The 16,432-nt window shown below is 42.0% G+C and overlaps 1 protein-coding gene and 2 long non-coding RNA genes across 3 annotated transcripts; 2 read left to right on the forward strand and 1 right to left on the reverse strand.

Annotated features, from left to right (window-relative positions):
• Nucleotides 1-451: 451 nt before the first annotated feature.
• Nucleotides 452-7,094, forward strand: LOC105009910 (tripartite motif-containing protein 16-like). Its single transcript, XM_010899810.4, has 6 exons — nucleotides 452-1,394; nucleotides 1,636-1,731; nucleotides 1,844-2,077; nucleotides 2,452-2,611; nucleotides 2,810-2,869; nucleotides 5,683-7,094. Exons 1-6 carry the CDS (start codon nucleotides 837-839, stop codon nucleotides 6,213-6,215), a joined length of 1,641 nt encoding a protein of 546 aa, XP_010898112.1. The 5' UTR covers nucleotides 452-836; the 3' UTR covers nucleotides 6,216-7,094.
• On the reverse strand, nucleotides 3,058-10,929 carry LOC105027637. The gene is made up of 3 exons (XR_829311.3): nucleotides 10,775-10,929; nucleotides 4,788-4,881; nucleotides 3,058-4,192 (listed from the first exon to the last, which is right to left on the reverse strand). It is a non-coding gene; the product is annotated as an uncharacterized LOC105027637 (long non-coding RNA).
• LOC117594503 lies at nucleotides 10,792-16,229 on the forward strand. Its single transcript, XR_004575754.1, has 2 exons — nucleotides 10,792-10,864; nucleotides 15,205-16,229. It is a non-coding gene; the product is annotated as an uncharacterized LOC117594503 (long non-coding RNA).
• Nucleotides 16,230-16,432: the final 203 nt, after the last annotated feature.

A 16,432-nucleotide genomic window follows, 5' to 3' on the forward strand; every position in this document is an offset into this window, starting at 1 on the left:
AGGAATAAACCTAACTGGTTCAAACCAGATTAACATGTATTGATAAAATGTCAGTTATTTTGTGAGATGTTGTCACAGCTTCTTACCTATACAAAAAGGACATTTTCTGAACTGTTCTTCAGACAGACTCTCACTGATCTTGTGTAAGTTTCTCTCTGTCTCTATTTGCAAATATTATACAATAAACTGTAATTGTGTTGAAGAGCACATGATCTCTGTCTTACCTTCCTTAGTAGGAGTTATATTAGATGGAATTGCCATTACAATATACAAGTATTAAGTATAATGTATGTGCGAAAAAGTTTTGTGATGAGTCAAATGCAAGTACAAATGGCAATTCTCACTGTGCAATGAAGCAAATTGGAGCGTACAGGGAGCGTAGATGGAACATTCAGGGAGCGTAGAGGGAGCGTAGAGGTAGCATACAGGGAGCGTAGAGTGAGTGTAGAGGGAGCGTAGATGGAGCGTAGATGGAACATTCAGAGAGTGTTGAGGGAGTGTAGAGGGAGCGTACAGGGAGCGGTCAGGGAGCGTAGGGGGTGGTGCTGGTGGCGTTTCCGTGACAATGGCTTTATAAAAACTACCTTTTCATAGCACTGTGACTTGTCCTTGTCACTGCCTGTTGTTGTTACACAATTCCAAGAAAATATTTACTGTCTGGCTGTGACATTCCTATCATGCTCTTAGCTTGCCAGACCTGATATCTGGCATCTGAAAACACCATAGAACCAGGAAACTACAGAAAGAATAACAGGCCACTCCTGTTTCTCAGAAAAAACTAAGACTATGTAACTAGTCTCTGGTTCCCCTGCTCAGTGTGTTAGTGGGTGTTAAAAATGGCAGAGGCCATAGACTCTAAAGGTTGTTCGATCTGCCAGGATCTAATGGAGGATCCAGTGACTATTCCATGTGGACACAGCTACTGTATGAGCTGTATTAAGGCCTGCTTGGATCAAGAAGATGACAAGGGTATCTACAGTTGCCCCCAGTGCAGACAGACCTTCATACCAACACCTGTTCTAAACAGGAGCACAACCCTGGTGGATGAGAGAAGATTCCAACGTGCTCCTCCTCCATACAATTATGCTGCACCTGGAGATGTGGAGTGTGATTTCTGCACTGGAAGAAAACTCAGAGCTGTTAAGTCCTGTCTAGTATGTTTGGTATCTTTCTGTAAGACTCACCTTCAGCCTCACAACCAAGTAGCTCAGTTAAAGAAACACAAGTTGGTCCAAGCCTCCTCTCAACTACAGGAGAAGAACTGTTCTAATCATGACAAACTACTGGAGGTTTACTGTCATACTGATCAGCAGTGTATCTGTTATCTTTGTACAATGGATGACCATAAAGGACATGATACAGTCTCAGCTGCAGCAGAAAGGACTGAAAAACAGGTAAGACAGGCATAGTTAGATGACACTTTTGTACATTTCAACATACCGTACTTAATTATGTTAATAACGTTTATGTTATGATTTACAATAACAATATCACCTTTATTCTAAGGTGACATTGCTGGAAGAGACTAAACTTAGTGTGTCTTTGATTAATACTAATTATAGGGCTAATATGAGTTAACACGTGAAATACTAAATGACTTGCATACATTAATTTGTTGCATGTTTTTCTCTGCAGAAACAGTTGGGAGACAAACATCAGAAATCCCAGAAGAGAATCCAGGAGAGAGAGAAGGAGATTCAGGAGCTGAGACAGGCTGTGGACTCTCTGAAGGTGAATGTTGAGTCTGCTATATATACATATACATTCAGATTTACAGACCATCTGAGAGCTGAGTAAACAAGCTTGTTAAATTGGACCCCCTTCTCTCTCTGTGTCCTAACAGCACTCTGCACAGGCAGCAGTGGAGGACAGTGAGAGGATATTTACGGATATCATCTGTTCCATTGAAAGAAGGCGATCTGAGTTGATAGAACTGATCAGAGCTCAGGAGAAGGCTGAAGTGAGTCGGGCTGAAGGACTCTTGGAACAACTGGAGCAGGAGGTTGCTGAGCTGAGGAGGAGAGATGTTGAGTTGAATCAGCTCTCACACACAGAGGATCACATCCATTTCCTCCAGGTGACATCACTAACTTACCTTACAATACTCTGTAATGGCTACCTCTTGACTTGACTAAGTTTGGTTACACTTAATGATGTTACAGACTTGTTACTCTGTCTTACAAACTCGATCACATCTCATCTCAGAGAAACTTCCGTTCATAACACTACTTTATACACAATGCAATCTGGAATACACATCACAGTACTGTAAGCCCATTGGCTAATTACTGTCGTGCTTTGAATTAACGTGACTTCCTGTGTTGTAAACAAAACATACACTTCAACAGCTGTTATTACATGTTGCGCTAAAATCCTATTGGATTATGATGCTAGGTGTCATATAAAGTGCCAGGGTCTTGTTCAAGATCCTACTGGTTTTCCTCTCTGCAGAGTTTCCAGTCTCTCTGTGTTTCCCATGAATCTAAAGCCATACCCAGCATTACTGTCTATCCACATATCTCCTTTGAGCATGTGAATAAACTGGTCTCTGAAATGAAAGATCAACTACAGGATGTATGCAAGAAGGAAATGGACAACATATCTTGGGAAGGTTGGTCAAATTCATTTTAAGAACATCCAACAATGTTTTTTTCTCATTAAAAGACATTCAATGATACACTGCAAATAATAGTATTTTTGTCTGGATGATAAAACTGCATCAGTCTGCTAGTATGAGGGTTAGCATGCTAGTTTCTGGAGGACAAAGTGTGGTTGACCAGTCATATATGAGTCATGTTTTTCTCCATAGTGACTGCAGTAGAGATGATACAACCTCCTCACCCCAAGACCAGAGAAGATTTCTTAACATGTAAGGAAATATAATCACACACACAGCAAGCAGACTTACACCACCTTTCAAAGGTTTGGGGTCACTTAGAAATGTCCTTGTTTTCAAAAGAAAATAATTTTGTGCGTTAAAAAGTAGGCTGGGCCTATAGTAGATTGAAATTATTCTTGAGACAGTTATATCACACTTACATGAGTCATAATTTGTAATATAAGGGGAAAAAAATCAAAACGCATGTGAAAATGTTAGGGAGTTTAGTGTTAAAACAACTCTAAATGCACCAAATATGACTTACAGAGCTTTTAGTTCACTTGATATTTCATTCAGTGAACATTGCCCATTACAAAGAAAAAATCTATTTCACAGTTTTTTTGCATTTTAATTGCATCATGGTCAACATACGTTTTAGACCAAATGTAATGTTTCCCACAGTAGATTGATATAACCTCACTAACTGAAGTGATCACACAGAACGTCTTTTTTTTTATGCGTGCCACTCACTGAACCGATTTCGGTCTACAACCAGGCAGGGAGGCACATTGCAGTCCTTGCACTTCCATGGTGTTTTGTTTTCCAATCCAAGTCCATGGCACCTTGCACATCTTCAATGCCCTTTTGTGGCCTTTTGAGTCGGTTCTGGGTCTATGTCATCCGCACAAGCATCATTGATGTAGCTCGGGCTTATGGGACGGGCTGTATGAGTTTGTGTGATAGGTCCACCCTCCCACGTACTTGTATTCAACAACAGGTGTGTGGACGGGAATGGTCACTCTCTCCCGGGTTCCATCCTTTCTTGTTTGTCTTCGTAGTACAGAGGGGTGAATACTGCTACACATGGAATGGAGACCTCACGGCTGTCCTTCCATTTTGTAAAAAGATGTTTTCTCTAATCCAACTCATAGAAACTAGTTGAGATGAATTGTCCATAGCGTTCTCTGTAGGTTTCGGAGCATCCTTCCTTCCCTCCCGGATGGTCCCACATTTTCCAAACTGCAAGGATAGTAGACGTCTGAATAACCCTGGGCTGGGGTGGGAATGATCACAGGACAAGTGATAACCGGTGCTTAAGAACTCAGGATTCATTAGGTTGGCCAATGAATCAGATGCCAGACCAGGGCCAGAGGGCAGGCTGTGCTGCTTGAGTCTGGACTGGGGAACGAGATCGTGAACCCCCACGAGATTGTCTGGGTAGGGACCTGCTCCTTGTGGCCCTGGGACGTCCCCTCCGGGTCACTGGTGTAGTTATGGCTGCCGGGGAGCAGATGAAGTGGGCTGAGGGGGAACATCAGTAGGAGTCAGGGTCAGTTGGGCTAATGCCTCTGGTCCCTCAGAATCATTTCTTCCCTAAATAAAAAAAGTGTCACATCGTGTTATAACAGATAAATTATATTCATACCTAAATGCATATGCAATAGTAAGTAAAAAGTCTCCAAACAACTATTTATCTAGTACATAAATAAGGCATATGTGCTTTCACTGAAGGCAGCAAACAAAGTCTTCCATTTAAACCCTGATACATTCATTGGTGAATTAACTGCATTATGCAACTCCCAAAACTCTTCTTCCTACATCTACATATATGCATCTACATATATGCATGTACAGTACCCTACAGAATTACGGGTACAAATTAGCAAAAAAGCTATAAGTTATACAAAATATAATTGTTGTTTATCTGCATGATCACGCAACAACAAATTCTACAGCTTTAATTGATGTAAAATTATGTAAAGAAAACATTAATAAAGAAATACATATTTCTCTAAAAAACATTTGTCACAATTGTTGTCCGCTCTAAGCAGCTGTAATGGATATAATTAAAGTATCTTCCCATTGATATGTAGAAATCAAAATAACAAATGTATTTCTTTTTTTAAAACAAAAAATGGAAATATCTTGTGTACATAACTACATAAATATTTTTTTTAGTACACTGTACCTGCGGGTGCATTCTCAATCTTCTTCGGTGTGTACATTTGGATTTGGGTAGTTTCTCCCATTTTTCCTTGTAGATCCTCTCAAGCTCTATCAGACTGGATGAGAATTTTCAGTTAACTGTGACCTTCAGGTCTCCCCACAGATATCCAATGGGGTTCGAGTCCAGGCTTTGTCAGGGACACTCATGGACATTGACAGACTTGCTATTAGGCCACTCTATTTTTGTTCCCTCATTCCTGACCAGTCTACCCAATCTCTGTTCACTTTTGGTCTCATCGGACCAGATCATTTCCCCCTCATATTCTCTAAGTCCTTCAGACGGCATGATTATTGATGCCTTTTATTCAGGAGTGATTTTCATTTAGCCACTCTACCACAAAGGCCTGATTGATGGAGTGCTACAGAGATGGCTGTCTTTCTGCCATTTCTGCAGAAAGACAATTAAGTTATTTTAGAGCGGCTATTGGGTTATTGGTCACCTCATTGCCGATTATTTATTTTGACTGTATCTTCTGAGGTCATTCTCAGCGAATTCCTTAGACATGTTGATTTTTGCTGACATTCACAGTGACTTGTAGGATCTCATATATACAGGTGTGAACATATCAAAATCATGTCTAATGACTTTCTAGGGAGTGTAGAGTGCTAAGAGAAAGAGTAAAAATGCTTATTTACATGAATTAGTATTATTATTATTAAGTTTTTCATTTTCAATAAATTGGCACAAATTTCTAAATACATGTTTTAACTTTAACCTTACGATGCATTGAGTGTATATTGATGTCAGAAAAGTGACAGGTTCTGATTACTTTCAGAAGGCACTTCATGTTGTAAAAGGATGTGTATATGTAAATGTACTTTGGAAATTAATGTGATTTCGATTCTGATTTTCTCAGATTCCTGCCAGCTGACACTGGATCCCAATACAGCATGTCAGTGCCTGTGTCTGTCTGAGGGGAACAGAAAGGTGACATGGTGTGATGAGGTCCAGTCCTATCCTGATCATCCTGACAGATTTATTTATATTATCCAGGTGTTGTGTAGAGAGGGTCTGTCTGGAGTCTGTTACTGGGAGGTAGAGTGGAGTGGGGAGAGGGTTAGTGTAGCCGTCTCATACAAAGGAATCAGCAGAAAAGGGGGTAGTAATAAATGTTTGTTTGGTTATAATGATCAGTCCTGGATGTTATACTGTTCTACATCCAGCTGCTGTTTATACCACAACAAGAACAGGACAGATATCCCTGTTCCCCGCTCATCCAGAGTAGGAGTGTATCTGGACCACAGGGCAGGAACTCTGTCCTTCTACAGTGTCTCTGACGCAATGACCCTCCTCTACAGAGTCCAGACCACATTCACTCAGCCACTCTATCTTGGGTTCACTGTTTATAAAGGAACTTCAGTGAAAATACTGACCCCTATTCACCTATAAGTGAGTGTAATGTAATGGTTGCTTTACTATGACGCCTAGTTGATATGTGAATAATTGACTTTGGCTAAAGATTGATCTGGGACTACAGAGTACAGTATCAAGTAGTTGCTAAATGTTATGTACAGAGGAATCAAACAAACTAAATGTGGAGCTACAATCCTTTTTATCTGTCAATATAAATATACAGGTTTTTCCACACCAAATGACATTACTTGGGGGTACTTTAACTGTTGTTTTAATAAAGAATTACCCTAACAAAGTTCAATTGCCACTTTTCCTTCAAACATTTGCCTCATTGCCAAGAACAAGGCTGAACATTGCAGCAAATAAATACTTGCCCAAATTCCATATCCAAATGTGCTTGTTGTTTTGAAGAATAACTAATTCACTTTGACATCACTTGAACGTCACTCGAACGCAGCACATTCCCTAGATCACCTGAACGCAGCACATTCCCTAGATCACCTGAACGCAGCACATTCCCTAGATCACTCGAACGCAGCACATTTCCTAGATGACTCAAACACAACACATTCTCTTGATCACCTGAACACAGCCCTTTCCCTAGATCACACAAATGCAGAACATTCTCTAGATCACCCGAACTCGTTTCATCTGATTGGAATTCTAACTTTAGTCATTCAGATTTTATGCTTAAATTGAATCATATCAGGTAGCCTGGGTTATTCTCTGTAACTACTTTAGGTCTAATTATGTAGATTAAACTAGATGATCAATATTACAGGACCTTTGTTCAATTATCTTGGTTTCTGATTAGATTAACCTTAAGGTACAATTTTAGACCTTATCCTAAGACTCTAGGGATAGAGTATCTACACCATGTTTTGGGGAGAACCAATTGGTTCCCTCATCTTTTCTTCCCCTTACCTCCTTTTATTCTTCTTTTTTCCCTTTCATATTTCTTTCCTTTTGTTTTCATGTTTTCTTTTATTGTGGTTAAAATGTCAATAAGACTAGGGAATATAACTTAGACTTGTACCAGACTTGTGTTTGAAGTTTTGTCTCCTAACCCTAACGCTATGCACTGCCCTTTACATTTCACTTCAGTCCCCCTGTTTGTTTGCAAGGTATTGCCATTATTATCTGCATTCTGAGCATTTAAGTAGTTTTCTGCATTTGATTATCCGGTTTCAACTTTGAACTTTGAGCTATCTGTTTGATGATGTGGTCTCCTGCCTGTTCCCTTTTGTACTGTTACTCTCCGCTGACTAGTGCCTGTGTTTTTGACTCCTACTGCCTACTCTAAGACTAAAACTCCTGCTCTACATTCTGTGGCTTGGTTTAAAATAAACAGCGCTTTTGTGCTTAGATCCTACCTCCTGACTCATTCATTACACAAGCCCCCTGAACAAAAAGATAAAATCTGTAACCAGATAATCGATTTTGATTAAAAATATGAATTTAACATCCCTTTGACCCAATAACACTGAAACAGACATGGCTAGCTAACCACAGGATTTGTCCTCGACAATTTCCAGTAAAACTGGTCAGCCAGCATGATGATAATTTGTGACAATGATAGTAGCATATCTGTAGTGAATGGCTAACATAAATACTATGTGCCAGCTGGTCATCGTAGCTAACTATAATTACACTTGACAGAATCTAGTCCATTTCCAGACGGAAGTTCTAGTCATGGCTAGACACTGTACAGTTTCAGTACAGTTTACTAGATACAGGACAGTACAAACATGAAGACATTGTCACAGGTACGTCATTCTAAGTACAACATTTCTCCAACGGTGTGTGTTGCAAATCTCCAAACAGCGAACATTTGTGACTACACCCCCTGGTGGCTGTTATGCAAAATGTTTTGTAAATACCACAATGCCACAGTGATTAAAAAGATAACACATTTCAATATTGATTGAATATGATATTGAAATAATATTGAATCCCAACTTTCTGGGATATGTGTTCATAATACACAGAGTGCATAAACACTATGGATAATAAATCACTTACAGTGTCCTTATATATAGAATTGTTCTTATTTCAAAGTATTTTAGTAGCACACATTCATTGTTCTATGGATCTTTATTGCAAGGATAACAACTGGGTGCAGGGGACATAATCAGGATGTGCTGTGGTAGTGGGGAACTATTAAGTAATTGGCCTTACCCTGTGTTGGAACAAAGGGGTCATACAGTAAGGTTGAATAATCCTGAAGACCACACCCGGACCGGCGGCGGCGGCCAGTCATCCGCGGGCTCGGGCGCGCCAGTCAACCGGCGGCCAGTCATCCGCGGGCTCGGGCGGCGGCGGCCACTCAACCGCGGGCTCAGGTGGTGGCGGCCAGTCAACCGTGGGCCGCGGCGGCCAGTCATCCACGGCTCGGGCGGTGGCGGCCATTCAACCGCGGGCTCGGGCGCGCCAGTCAACCGGCAGCCAGGCAACCGCGTGCTTGGGCGGCGGCGGCCAGTCATCCGCCGGCTCGGGCGGTGGCGGCCATTCAACCGCGGGCTCGGGCGCGCCAGTCAACCGGCAGCCAGGCAACCGCGTGCTTGGGCGGCGGCGGCCAGTCATCCGCCGGCTCGGGCGGTGGCGGCCAGTCAACCGCGGGCTCGGGCGCGCCAGTCAACCGGCAGCCAGGCAACCGCGTGCTTGGGCGGCGGCGGCCAGTCATCCGCCGGCTCGGGCCGCGGCGGCCAGTCATCCGCGGCCTCGGGCGGCTGCGGGCACTGGGCAGCGGGAGGAGCTGGCGGCTGCGGCCACTGGGCAGCGTGAGGAGCTGGCGGCGCTGGCTGCGGCTCTCGGGCAGCGGGAAAAATTGCCTGCCTGCAGTCACCAATTTTTAAAATGAAAAATATGACAAAGGTGATCCCGAACTGTTGAGCAACTGAAATCCTATATCAAGCAAGAATGGGAAAACTTTTCACTTTCAAAACTACAGCATCTGGTCTCTTCAGTTCCCAAACGCTTAGAGAATCTTGTTAAAAGAGGAGATGCAACAGTTAGAAACTTGCCCCAAGCCCAACTTTTTTAAATGTGTTGCTGACATCAAATTAAAAATGGGCATACATTTTTCCAAAAGCAATACCATTTCTCTGGCTCAACATCTGATATGTTGACATTGTACTAATTTCAATTAAATATAGCAGCGTCCCAACTATTTTCGAAACAGTATAATTGGAAAAAACATTTTAGTACACAAGAAATGTACTCCAAAACTTTTTCAGATAATTAATATTTTTGAAATACATAAGGACTAAACCTTCAATCAGTAGAACTGGAGAAGGTTATGAAAAAAACCTAAAGCATTGAAGTTTCATTGGATCCACCAAGACTTCCTACAGCTGTCCGTCTGGCCAAACTAAGTAAATGGGCAAGAAGGAGACCAAGAACCTAATGGCCGCACTAACTGAGTGGCAGATTTTATCTTTAGAGATGGGAGAACTTGCCAGAAGTACAACAATACCTGCAACATTCCATCAATCAGGCCTTTATGGTAAAGTGGTTGGAAACAGATGTGTATAAAGTACAAATTAAAAGTAGTCAACTGGGTTTGGCTGTGTTCACCACTTAAGGGATGTGTCTAATTAAGATCTTAGTAACCAGGCAAAAGGAGTTCAAAACTAACCAGTGATCATATAAAGGAAGAGCCTACATTATTAATCAGGGTCAATGGTTAGTTACTCCATTTACCTGGTCAATTACCTGGTCCTTAAGAACTTCCCAAAACTGGTGAACACAGCCGAATACTTTTACTTCGTACTTTTTACACCTCTGGTTGGAAAGAATCCACTCATGAGTAAAAGGCATATGACATTTAGTTTGACAAACGGCAGTTAAAGGACAACAGCTGGCTAGTTCTAAGTGGCAGGGACTGGGAGACTGGTTGGGTTTGAGGGAATGATGAATGAAGGAAAATACAGAGCGCACAGGACTAGGGTGAAGATTCATTTTTCTGCACCACAACAATTCACAACACTAGAATCGTTTTGGCAGAATACTGTAAAAGGGTCTAAATAAAAGGGTCATAAAGGGTCTGAATACTTATGTACATGAGTTATTTCAGTTTTCTGAGTTTTCTGATTAAAAGTTTTTATTGACATTAACAGAGTATTAATTCCTTAATATACAAAAAATATATTAAACCATAGAACAAATACACAATTGGAGACAAAAAACAAGTATTTTTGTTTAACAAAATGTAATCTACATTTTAGCCTCATCAAAGAAGCCCCTTTCTGCAGACAAAACAGCCAAACACACTCATGGCATTCTTTCTACAATGGAAATCAAATATTGTTTGGCATGTTCTTCCCAACCCCTTTGCAGAAATGTGTTGCACTTGTAGGTTGCTGTGCTTTCACCCTTTTGCCTAGTTCATCCCAACCCAGGTCAATGGGATTTGAGTCTTGAGACTGGGCTAGCAATTCCATGATAAGCTTCCCAAATTAGTACTGATAAAGCCTGGAGTTTTTACTTCCACTGCTGCAGAACAACTGTAAGTTTTCATCCCATTACTTGTTACCTTAAAAAGGCCTTTTTGGTAACAATTTTTTTTTTATCACCTCTGGCGGTTTACCACTTACCTTTGTACTTTTTCAGGTTATTCACTGGACTGGAACGCTTGCATTTCTATAGAAAATGGAAAAAGGGGGGTGTCGGAAACCTTTTGACTGGTAATTTATGTTAAAAAGAACTACAGTATTTTCTTGCACTAATCTACTAATTTACTGTATTGAGAGCCAAAAGTCCCCCGACAGCTTGTTTTCAGAGAACATACGGAGACCTACACTCACCTAAAGGATTATTAGGAACACCTGCTCAATTCCTCATTAATGCAATTATCTAATCAACCAATCACATGGCAGTTGCATCAATGCATTTAGGGGTGTGGTCCTCGTCAAGACAATCTACTGAACTCCAAACTGAATGTCAGAATGGGAAAGAAAGGTGATTTAAGCAATTTTGAGCGTGGCATGGTTGTTGGTGCCAGACGGGCCGGTCTGAGTATTTCACAATTTGCTCAATTACTGGGAATTTCATGCACAACCATTTCTAGGGTTTACAAAGAATGGTGTGAAAATGGAAAAACATCCAGTATGCGGTAGTCCTGTGGGCGAAAATGCCTTGTTGATGCTAGAGGTCAGAGGAGAATGGTGCCGAATGATTCAAGCTGATAAAAGAGCAACTTTGACAAAATTCTGGCAAACCGTCCGGCGCCTCAGGAGAGGGAAACAGTGCCCTACCAGCGCTGTATACAGTAGAGCATTCGACTGTGTCCCTCGCGGCATCTTGTGGAGAGTGCTTCAGGAATATGGGGTCCTCGGTCCTTTGCTAAGGGCTGTCAGGTCCCTGTACGACCGAAGCAGCAGCTTGGTCCGCATTCCGGACTTGTTCCCAGTGTCAGACTTGTTCCCAGTGCATGTTTCCCCTTAGTTGTGTTCACCAGTTTTGGGAAGTTCCTAAGGAAGCGCTAAATTACCAGGTGAACAGATTCATAATTTACCAGTGACCTTAAATGATCATTTACACTCTCCCTTTTTATTTAATTGACCACTGGACTTCCTTTACCTGGTTCCTTAGATCTTAGATCTTATTTAGATACTTCCCTAAAGTACGTCCCTAAAGTGAACACAGCCGAACCCAGTTACTTTCACTTTGTATTTTTTACACCTCTGCATGAGAGTCACCTGGTAGCCCTGCTGGGAGACAAGGGTTCCAATGACAGGACTTAGTGACTGTTGATGACCTGGAGGATCATCTGGACCTTAGAAAGTAAGAGAACATGAGGATGTTTGACATGAATACATCCTAATCGTGGTGACGCCGGGCCCGGAGACATTTGGCTGATTTACGTGGTCAGGACCGTATTCAGATATACTCTGTTACACAAACATATTATACTGTCTGTCATTGTTTTTCAATTTCATCAAAATCATTATTTTCCCAAGTAGTGCCACAAAAAAAGTTGTTCAATCTCTTTTCAAATTCAGAGACGTCATTACACTTAATGAAAAAGAACAAAATAATCTGGCTGCAGCCAAGGGTACTCTCAGAAAGGTGCAGTCTGGCAGGGGAGTTGTTTCCCAACACGTAAATCATGCAATTGCATGGGGCTCGGTTGGGAGTGGGGGCCCCCTGCTGCCTGGCAGCAGGCGTGACAAGCAGCAGCAGGCATTACAAGCAGAAAAAAAGTTACAACAAAATATTTTTACCATAAAATATATAAAAAATATTGAATCAAATCTATTACAATTATTTATTTTAATTACACTTGCTTTTTCACATCATTTCATAGATTTAATCAACCGCACACCCTGCTTGCGCATCTTATTTTATTTTTATTAAACTTACTTCATGACACTTTTGAGTTACCGTAAATAGCTAACAGCAAGTACAGCCAGCTTCAGTCACAAAAAACTAACAAAATGAAACAAATAAAACTAAAAAAACTCAGCAACATCGCCTGGAGTAAGCAGAAGATCCTGGGATGGTCCCCAGAGTGTCAGAAGACATATTTGACCATTAAGCAGAAGATCCTGGGATGGTCCCCTGAGTGTCAGAAGACCTGTTTGACCATCACATGTGGAGCTACATCAGTAGAGAGCCCGGAGGGTGCCCACCCAAGCCAACATCCCGCCAGAGTATGCAGACCTAAGTGTGGTGTTTTCCAACGAGAAAGCCAGGTGTCTCCCTCCTCACTGTTCCTGGGAATGCGCCATTGACCTCATACCAGAAGCCACGCCCCACCCCCCCCCCCCCCAGTGGCTGAAAACAATGCCATGGAGACATACATCAGGGAAATGCTGGAGGAGGGACACATTCTCCTTCGTCAAAACAAAAGACGGGGGACTTTGGCCCTGTATTGATTACCGGGGGCTGAACAACATAACCATCAAGTACAGGTACCCAATGCCCCTCGTCTCATCGGCCATCAAGCAGCTGAGGGGTCTCGCTTCTTCACCAAACTGGACCTCCAGAGTACCTTCAACCTGGTGCATATAGGGGAGGGAGATGAGTGGAAGACAGCATTCAGCATGATGTCGGGCCACTATGAGCATTTGGTCATGCCATATGGGCTCGCCAACGCCTCTGCTGTATTCAAATCTTTCCTCAAAGAGGTGTTCCGGGATATGTTGTGGATGTATGTAGTAGGATACATCGATGACATCCTGGCGAACTCCCCGACATTCTTGGAACATGTCCCACATCCATGCTGTTCTCCAACGTCTGCTCGACCATCAGCTCTACGAGAAGTGCTCCTTCCATCATCCCATCGTCTCCTTCCTGGGGAGCTCCATCGCTCTGGAGGGCGTCAAGATGGAGGAGCTTAAGGTGGTGGCAGTGAGGTCAAGGCCAGTTCCGAAGACCATCAAGGAACAGCAGGTTTTTATTGGATTTGCCAACTTTTACAGCCGGTTCATCAGGGGATTCAGGACCATTGCAGTGCCACTCACGTTGCTGCTGAAAGGCCAACCAAAGACCACGGAGGCAGAGAAGGTCTTCCTTGACCTGAAGTGCAGGTTCACCACCGCTTACCTGCTACGCCATCCGGACCCACTCAAGCCGTTCATGGTCGAGGTGGATAATGAACTATTGGACTCCTCCCCAACTCCACCCCTGTGCGTACTACTCCAGGAAGTCCACTTCTACCGCAGCTGTGATCTGCAAATGAGTGTTGCGATTTGCAAATGTGTTTGGAGATTTGTATGTTTTGCCTCCAGGCGGCGGTAGCACGCACTGATTTTACACACGTGACATTGATGGGCTGGTAACGTTGTGGGTTAAGGAATGCCATTCAAGTCCATATAAAATAAATAACTATGGCTCCTAGAAAAGCTTCTCAGAATTACTGAGAGAGGCTGCCACCCGCCTCAAAGGGGTCGGGCCGGGGTATGGGCTGTAATTCAGGACATCCTGTCTTGCACATCCTTTTGATTTAGGTAAGAGCTTTAGCTAAATTAGCTTTGTTAAGTGAACATCATTACTTTCGTATTATATGTATGTTAGATATCTAGATGCTTGTTGTATGTAAACCAAATTAACATGATGACACTGTGGACACATGTGACAGCAAAATGTTACATACAGTAGCTAGCTACAGTCCTATAGGTACTTATGTGTGCTGAGTTAGCAATTGTTTTTGCTAAATTACAGGAAAGTAACCAAATGTTTGCTAAGTTAGTCTCATACCTAACAGTTAGTAAAAAGAAATGCTACCAGTATCTTGTTAGTTAATCAATGTAAACAAGTGCAACCGTAGCTGCAAATAAATCCTGTGTTTATTTAATTCACTCCATACAGTAGTTGCTTCAGATACTGATATAGCCTAAATTGGCGAATTTGCCTTGATTCTAGGCCAGTTGCTTGAATACTGATTTACAAATTACTCAGTTTTTTGTGATCACCACTAGGAGATGGATGTACCAGGATAAGTGTGAAGAACCAGTGCCCACCAACTGTTGATCATCCTGTAGCTGGTCTGTACACCGTTGAAGGTGTGACAGGCAATAATGTCCAGCAGAGCAGGTAGCCTAACCACCAACCTTTGCTGTAGATCATCCTGGTCTACAGGCACTGTTGGAGGTGTGAGAGGCAATGTACAGCAGAGCAGGTAGCGATGACATGAGTACTTGTGAGAATGGTAAGCATGGCATACTGAAGTTCTGTCTATAGAAGTTCTCAGTCTCCCATTGCTGGCTGGTCTCTCAGGTTAGCAGGGTAGGTCCATATTTGGGAGTGTCCTGAACATTGTGCTGACTTTTGGATGGGTTGTTAAACAGGGTCCTGACTGATCCCTACAGATCCAATGGCACTGATGGTATGAGTATGGGTTTTAGACCATGTCATGGCAAAATATAAAATGTGGGCCTTATAATTTACCCAGTAAAATAACAGGTTTAATAACAATTTATTGGCTAATGAAAAAACCTTCTGTTCATATGTTATAATTAGTTTGTATGTCTATACTGTTCCTGTCCATTCCATCAGTGACCATATCTGTCTGTTTATTCAGAGCTTGGATGCTGCAGACTACCACAGGTACTGGGTCTAAAAGGAGTTCATATATCTGGGGTGGTGGAAACTACGGATGCATCTACCTGTGAAAGACCTCTGCTCATATCATCCAGTCATGAAGGATAACTGAGTTTTGGGCTGGTAACTGAGATGTCGCTTTTTCAAATTTCCCAGATGAAAGTTCTTAGTTTACCCTTGAGCAAAGCCTAACCTTTACTGCCCCTGTTGGTCTCTCTGTCTCAGAGTACCTGCTAACTGACCAAAATGTAAAAATGTGTGGAGGGAGAGGTGATTGGAAGATGTATGACAGCTAGCTGCTTGAGAATAATATTGGTTAAAGCCCTGAAATACCCAATTTACAATTCAAGGGCTAGACATTTATAACTCTTCATTTGTGATTGTTGATTTCTTTCTTTGGCACTGTTAATCTAATTAGATTAGGTGTGTAAGCAGTTGAGTATTTCAATTACATGGAATAACTGGGGGTTCTAGAGGAGTTTTGACAACCACTGCAAACATCCACCCACCATGTAATCTCTAGTCCAGAATCCAAACCAGTAAATCTACAATATCTTGCCTCTGGTAGTAGCTACATGGAGATCTGTTAAGACTGAACATTTTAATTCTTGCTGATTTTCTTTAAGTCCTAGACACATGAGGGTGCAGAGGGAAACACTCTAGATACCTTGAGGGAACAGAGGGTCAGACTAATTTCAGGGCATGTCCTCCTAAATCAGTTTACTACTCCCAGTACCTCTATAGTTCCAGCCAATCACACGCAATCTGAAAAACAACCCATCAGTTTGGCACAAAGCTTCACTGGTTTCCATAATAGCTAATATTAGCCTGTTTTATCCTCTCTATGAAACAATAACTATTTTCCAGTCTGGATGGATGCTGTCCTGTGATTGAATACAGCTTTGACATCTACAGACTCAGTCATTATCATGGGCTTTATGGTCTATATGTCTGTTTGACATGCATTTAATGTGTTTCCATATTTAATACAATTACTTGAATTATCTTTTTGTTTGTCAGTCATTCTTCAATATTCATACTTAAATTGTCTCAGAATAATACATAGTAATGTAAAATATTTCAGCAATTAGACAGGAAGGGGTGTAGTATATGACCAATATACGACAACTAAGGTCTGTTCTTAGGCATGATGTGATGCAAAATGCCTGGATACACTTCTTCACATTATATATCAGCCAGTCACCTGA

Source organism: Esox lucius, chromosome 5 (genome assembly GCF_011004845.1).
Source record: "Esox lucius isolate fEsoLuc1 chromosome 5, fEsoLuc1.pri, whole genome shotgun sequence".
Classification (NCBI taxonomy): Eukaryota; Metazoa; Chordata; class Actinopteri; order Esociformes; family Esocidae; genus Esox; species Esox lucius.

Excerpts from the sequence above, each read along its gene's own strand:
- LOC105009910 (XM_010899810.4), top strand. The coding sequence starts at position 837 with ATGGCAGAGGCCATAGACTCTAAAGGTTGTTCGATCTGCCAGGATCTA. Across the intron at positions 1,732-1,843 it reads AGGCTGTGGACTCTCTGAAG|CACTCTGCACAGGCAGCAGT; the intron begins GTGAATGTTGAG and ends GTGTCCTAACAG. Across the intron at positions 2,078-2,451 it reads ATCACATCCATTTCCTCCAG|AGTTTCCAGTCTCTCTGTGT; the intron begins GTGACATCACTA and ends TCCTCTCTGCAG.